General features: G+C 47.3%; 1 protein-coding gene across 1 annotated transcript in view; it reads right to left on the bottom strand.

Moving 5' to 3' along the window:
- Positions 1 to 222: 222 nt before the first annotated feature.
- The window catches only part of LOC104624791 (cysteine-rich secretory protein LCCL domain-containing 2-like), an 8,228-nt gene continuing 1,410 nt past the window's right edge, over positions 223 to 7,040 (bottom strand). The window contains exons 2-4 of the mRNA XM_010292248.1: positions 2,727 to 2,845; positions 462 to 594; positions 223 to 342 (exon numbers count right to left, since the gene is read on the bottom strand). Coding sequence (XP_010290550.1) covers positions 223 to 342; positions 462 to 594; positions 2,727 to 2,845 — 372 coding nt within the window. The remainder of the gene's footprint in view (positions 343 to 461; positions 595 to 2,726; positions 2,846 to 7,040) is intronic.

Raw genomic sequence — 7,040 nt, 5'->3', positions numbered from 1 at the left:
TCCCATGGCAGGAACATCAAAGCTCCGGCCTGGCCCCAGCCCCTCATTCAGTTTTCCGGGCAACGCTCAGAAGTCTCGAACGCGCTCCGTGCTGCCGTCTAAAGAGAAAAATTAAAGCCACAACCGCCAGTCTAGACTGCCTGAAATCTCTTCCCCAGACCCTGGGCTAGTTAAGCAACCCGCCAGTTTTCGGAAAGCTGGAGAGAGCCCAGCTCATCTGCCTTACTTCGGCGAGTAGTTGCAGACCAGGTAGACGGCGTTTTCCCAGATTTCGCCCCAGACGTTCATCTGCTTGCAGACGTTGACGGCACAGCCGACCTTGTTCGTCGTGGCCCAGACTATCTGCAAGTGCAACGCAGTCGTTGAAAACAAGCGGACTGCCCCACCGCGGGCAGCCGGTGGCAGCGGGGACGCGGGGGGATGCGGGGAGTACAGGTCCGAAAGCCTTTCGTCGCCGTTACCTGGGTGTAATGCGTGCACATCGAGCCAGTGCATTTCTCGGGGCACCACGGGTTGCACTCGTGGGGATATGGGTACGTGTAGTCTTTCACCTCGTCGTACCAAGACTGGACGTGGAAAGCTGGAGACCGATACCTGAAGGAGCAAAGACCGGTCACAGCTTAAATCACCGAGGTCTGGTAGGAGTTTTCAAACGGTACCTGTAGCCTCCTGCCATATTGTAAGCTCAGATTTTTTTAATACAAGTTTTGCTGATTTTTATAGAAAAGTTTCTTAAGGCAAATTCCATTCATCGAGGAGGTGTTGCTTAAAGAACCCGTGTTTGTTCTAAGGATTTAGAATGATTCTAATTTGTTCATTGAACCCAATGTTCTAATGATCAGGGGGAAAAAAAAAAAGTCTTGAAAATCTTGAAAAAAATCTTGAAAAAATCTTGAAAACATTAAAGATTACTTTTTCCCCCTAAGATTCACAGCCCGGTCTGACTTTCTGTATTATTTATAGGTTTGACATGCTCTTCAAGTGCCGCTGACCTGAAATGTCCTCCTGACTTTTCCACACAACTACAAAAAACTTCTAGTTTGGTGGAAAGTTGTATTTTGAAAGTAAACAGAAGTGAAGGTTTGCCAATCATCTCAAACCAAAAGCCATCGTGTACCTATTTCACCACCGGGCAATTTGCTAAATCTGGAAGCGCGCAGGCGGTTAGGGCTGTAAGATCTTTAAAAGCCAGTGGGCTTTTTCACACGCACACCACACCAGGAGGTAGTAGTGCAGAAGAGTCGGTGGTCGGCACACGTACCCCCCCTTTTACCGCAGCAATTTCCCTCTACACAAAGCCCCCACGTACGCTGGACGTTCTCTGTGCAAACCGTGCACAAGACGTTGCCGTCTCTCGCGGCACCGATGCTACTTGTGCTGTTCAGGGGACCACAAACGGTGTTAAAACCACCTATAGAAACGCATATGCGTTTCGGGTGCTGCGTACACAGTGAGCAGGCAGAGCAATTGCAAAGCCTGTATCAAAGCAGAGCAGCTCTTCAAACCCGCTGCTTTTTATTGCTTTCAACAGCTCGCATGAAGCAAGCAGCCAGAAATACAAATGATATCATTACCAACTGGAGTTTGTTCCTTCAGCCAACTCTTCATTAAAAATCATTCATTAGAAGTATTTTAAAAACATTAATCTCATGATGTCATTAAGTGAATACTTTCCGAATCCTATTTTACAGGAGAGGAAATTGAGGCAATCAAGTTATGGCCCGTTCCTGAAAAAACGGAGATAAATCTGATTTCTTTTTCCTCTCAGCGACTGCAAAGGGAGGGAGATTGGATCTGCCTCCATCAGTAACCCATGGCCATCTTGAACACTTGTAGGGGAGCCAAGAACAGGCCAATCTGTTGACTTTGTTTCCAGTGGATTAACCACTCCACTTTCCAATCGTTATTTAATTCTGCCAACAAAAACGGGCCCGATTTTTGTATCGGGCCAATTTCACACCAGCAAGTTTCCATCGCTTTCAACCAAGTTCTACCTGATTTACAACAAGCATAACTGCATTTCCACCCATTAGGGCTCCTGCGCACATACAAGATGTTTGCTCTACAAAGCAAGCTTAACCTATGACGGGCTTACCAATAAACAAATAATCACCATGAGATGGAGAGGCAAATCCATTTGGAAGCCTTAATGTCAGCGTTCCTAGCTGCGTTAACAACTCTTGGTTAAAAACCTTCCCCAGGAAGTTGAAAAAAATACATCTGCAAAGTGGTTTCAGTAAAGAGAAATTAGGAGCTGGATAAATATTTACGGGAAATACAGCACGAGGTAATTAAAAAGTTTACAGCAATGAGTTCTGAACTTGCAGCTGAATCCAGACATTGCTCCTGAGAAACTTCAGCTTTCAGCCGGTTCTCAGTATGGTGCCGGAACCCACCCCCAAAAGTGCAGCTTTAGGAGCAAGGGTTGTACTTCTGTGGCTGTTCTCCTTACGGAGTGAGAGCGGCCTCGGGCACGTTACAGCTGCAGCACCCCGATAAACAAAGCCCCATCAGTGTTGGTTTGCTGGGGAGAATCAGCCGAAGGCGGCTGCAGGTATTATCGTTACAACCATTTTACTGCAGCAATACCAATTATCCATCCTCACCTTTTCTCCCATCTCCCCAGTGTTCTACTAAGTGTCAACACCGCAAACCGTTCCAGCTGGCTCTAAAGGAGGATCCATAAATTGTTCTTTGCGATGAGCTGGTAGCACCCCAACTCTTACCTGCCCCAGTGAACTGCCAAGTTCTGGCCAATCGACCTGATGAGGGCACTAGGCCCATGGTCCCAGATGCACTGCTGAGCCCAAGCGTGGGCTGACCTTTCCAGCTCATCGTCCCAGGTCTGCAGGGGGTGAGGAGAGAAAAGAACAGGTCAATTTGTCATCTCAAGCTTATTAGATCATGACAGTCAACCAACAGCAAACAGAGGAGAGACTGAACTACAGCTCACCCCTGGTGTCTGGCCTGTCCTTGTGAAGCCAGCACATTTTAATGATGTGCCCTGACCTAAAAGCAAGTTTCTCAAGACGTCCCCCCGCCGTGGAAAGGCAGGGCACTAAAGGGTCTATTGTTTTTCCTGCTTGATGTCATGCTACTTAGGAGATGCTTTGCATAGGTCAGCAGAAAACAGACCCAGTAGGACCTCAATAACCCATCTAGACTATCCACCCTAAAACACAACACTATATTCTTGGCAGGTGTTTTTCTAATTTGTTTTAAAAAAACCAAACCAAAACAAAAAAACCCATCAGGGACAGAGATCCCAGCGCTTCCTCGTGACACCCGTTTCTGAGATCTGCAAGACTTCTAACAGGCAGTCAGCGCTCTGATGTAGCTGCAGCACAATTTTCCATCCACTGTCCTCGCTACCAGGACATTTCCCGGCTTTCCCATCAAGGGGAACTCCAACAGTGGATGTGCTCCTGCCCTTCACTACCAACACAGGTGGAGATTTTTAGCCCAACCTCTTGAGCAAGGGGTGTGGGTCTGAGCCTCCTGGTCCCATCTCCCCTTCTCCTTCCAGAATAACTGCTGAGTCCACCGATGGATCCAGTCAAATTTAACAAAGGTGGCCAAGCCCCTGCGCCGTCCAGATAATACAACTCACTGAAACAGGCATCAGGTTAGAAGTGACAAATCCCGTTTGCGTTCCCGCTGAGGGAAGGACGCCGGTGTGAGATCAGTCCTCATAGAATATCACCCAGCCGTAAGCCACAGGAGAGCTCAAACACGATACAAAGGCAAATAGGAAAGGAGGCTTCACTGGCTCCACTGCCCAGGAGTGTATTTGTTTTAAAGGCCAGACTTGCTGGACCCGGCAGACAGTGCCCTGAATTCGTTGTGTAATTACTGACAGCTGGTCTATTCAGAGCAGTCCTTAGAGGATACTTCGTTAGGATTAAAATATTGCCACACATTCCTACAAATAAAACCAAAGAGAAGAGAGGTCTTGTAATGTGTCTCCAGCCCGTTCACGTGCCAGCGCAAGATTATGTCCTCTTTGGACATTTACCATCACAACCAGCTGGTCTTTCCAAGCCCTGCCTGCTCCAGAAGAAAAGCAACTCCTGATCTCAAACGTATCAAAGGACTCGTCAGAGCCCATTTGGAGGGCTGAAGGGCTTCTAGGCTCTCAAACACATTTAAAAACCATCAAGTGCTCATTCCGAGTAAGTATCTGAACACAGTCTCGGGCAATTATAACTGGGATGGGGAGGGACCACATGTCCCTGGCCAAGACGACAGGAAAACGCAGTGTCTCCTGGAACTTGGTGTGTCTACACTATCTTCGTAAGGCAAACATGAGCTCATCTAGCTGAGCTAACAGCCCAGACCTCTGAGAACAGCTTATCATTAAGAGTGCTCAGCAACCCAAATTCCAACAACATCCCAGAGCTGCTCTGAGCTCATCTGCTAGGCTTTGAACTGACCAGTGGCCAAGCAAATTCGTGTCAGTCTGCAAAAGCCCGTGCAGACACCGCTCTGACAGAGGGAATAAAACCATTTTCCGTCTCAGCCCTCCAGCTCCTTGAAGGTGTATGGGATCTGACCCACCACACACACATTTCCAAACCTACATTCAAGCAGACTATTGCAATTGTGCCTAGACACACAGCTTTTTGTGGTCTCCCACTTTCTGCACCAGGCAATGACCAGCCACAATCCGCCTTCCCATCCAACACAAGCCACAGAAAGTCTCCCAAGACGTTATGTGCTGCTAGTACTTCAGACTTTCTAGCAGAGCATTATTCCCTGCAGCCTCAAAGGTGGAGATGTTCCAAATCTCCTAATTTAATGCAGAGATGTTATGAGCAATAGGCCATTAAATGGAAATTGATGTGAACATATGTGTTACATCTTCCTTTGATGCCTACGGATAAAATAAATGAACTCGGACAAAGGATACTCAACAGGCAATTGGGAACGAGCTACGTCTTTGCATGGCTTTGTGCTTGATGAGTAGAGAAGCTCATTTCTGCGGGCGTCAGATTACAAAGCCATCCCATTTAAATTAGAGCAGTTATTTGCCTCTTGCTTCTCAGACGTGAATGTGGTCAGGAGGCTGGAATTATTTCAGAGCAATAAACATATTTAAACAAAAAAAAGATTTCAGACTTTCCCAGCTACCCTTGCAAGAATTGTCTATGCCAATATTCAAAGCAGTATCTAGGAAGACTACTGAAGCCAGCGAATGTCTACATGCAGTTTCCTTCTCAAGCAGAGATTGAGAAGCCTTCGGGTATGTGCAATTCCAAGTGATTTAGCACGTGGACACTCTTCTTTTACTCCTGCAAATTTGTAACGGCCCTGTATAGTATACACAAAACATGTAAAATACGAGCATGGCATAGAGACACTATACTGCAACTTGTGGGTTTGGATTTAATAAGAATATACCCCATAAGGAGTCTACTTACTCAGCCTAATTTGCAAACCTAACCCTAGACACCTGGATTGTAGTGGTCAGGTTACTCATTTTCCTCCCCAGCTTAGACTTTTTGCAATCTCGGCAATTTACTTTTAAAAGTGGCATGAGAGTCCAGGACTGACATGTACTGGCAGAAGCTTGGACGTGCTTTGCTAACCCAAACAGAAATACTATCCCACCCTGACAAGGAAAGTCACCACCCTACAGTTTAGAGAAAGGATGGATACCTTATACATGAAGACAAACTATTTTCCTTCCAGCAATCTGTACTCAGAACAATTTTGCTTTACCCAGCTGTCTTTGAGGCCTCCACAAGAGGAAAGATTTCTGCCTTTCATCACTGCTGAAAGCCATCTGACTAAGCCATCTTAAAAGGTCAAGATGTCTCGGGAACTATTATGTCCTTTTTACTCTGGGTTCATTAACAAGGAGTTTGTTTTGGCCTTGGCGCCCATCCACTGCCGAGCCTGCTGTTATAAAGTCCAAGCACACAGTGGAAGTGTCAATTATAAAGCTGTTATAGGGTTAAGGTAACCCGTTATTTGACCAACTTCATCAGGAAGACGTACACTGCTCGCTCATTTTCCATTAACACTGAATACCTGTGCTGGCTTCCAATTAATTATACAAACCCAGCAGCAAAGCTGTTTTTCTTCGTTTCTTCACTCCACTTTACCTTCATCCCCTACGTACATAACTCTTTTGACCTCCAGACAAGTCGTGGGGCTCACTGTGTGACTGCTTTCTTGTTTTCAGTCTCCACCGACTGAAGTTCATCCTGGAGTAGATGAACGTGTCCCTTTCCCGGAATACATTTTTAGCTCCCCTTGCCCACTTCAGATCGCTTAAATGCATCAGGTGTGGAGCTGGGAGAGGGACTTTCACAAGGCAGCGTCTGGAGGCGGATGGGCAAGAACAAGTTCTACCTACTTATCCGCAAATTAGCGGCGCACGTCGCCTGTTGCGCTGCACACCGGCCCCGGAGTGAAAGAGAGAAGTTTATCTACGGTACTAAAGACAGACCATGCTCTTAAACGAGTCCAAATGAGAAGCGTCCTCTGCAGAACAAAGGATTAAAGTAAAATTCACGTTCAGAATATACACAGCATTTCCAAGTAACATTGGGTAAACACGAATACATGAAAGCCTGATTATAGCCTGTCCAAGTAGCACCATCTTATACTCGGCTTCTTTCTTCGCAGCATATAAGGCCCTTTCATTTACCCTCAATCGCCCATAAAAACCACTAGAAAAGCGCACCGAGCAAAGGCAAACATGAAAGTGTAACCACGCGGCAAGCGAAAAGAGCAGCGGGCCAGCGGACAGCCCGCAACGGCAGCCCTCTCAGATCCTCAAAGCCAACCAAAACACGTTCGGCTTCCTCATGCTTTGCGTTTACTTTCTGGAAACTCATCGAGTGGCCTCGTCTCTGGCGGCAGCTCGCGGGCAGCCGGCTGGAGAACGCGGGAGCGCGCTGCGAGGCGGAGACGCAAGGCTGGGTTCTCGGAAAGGTCCCTGGCAAAAGCGGGGGGAAAGGCCAGCGCTGCGGGTGCTAGCGAGGACCAGCGGGTGCCAGCTGCCCTTCCTTGCTGTCCTCTGCTCTCCCTTC

The sequence above is a fragment of the Phaethon lepturus genome, unplaced genomic scaffold, assembly GCF_000687285.1.
Source record: "Phaethon lepturus isolate BGI_N335 unplaced genomic scaffold, ASM68728v1 scaffold16628, whole genome shotgun sequence".
In the NCBI taxonomy this organism is placed as follows: domain Eukaryota; kingdom Metazoa; phylum Chordata; class Aves; order Phaethontiformes; family Phaethontidae; genus Phaethon; species Phaethon lepturus.
Note: the sequence above shows the minus strand (reverse complement) of the source record. Positions and strands in the feature narration are given on the sequence as shown.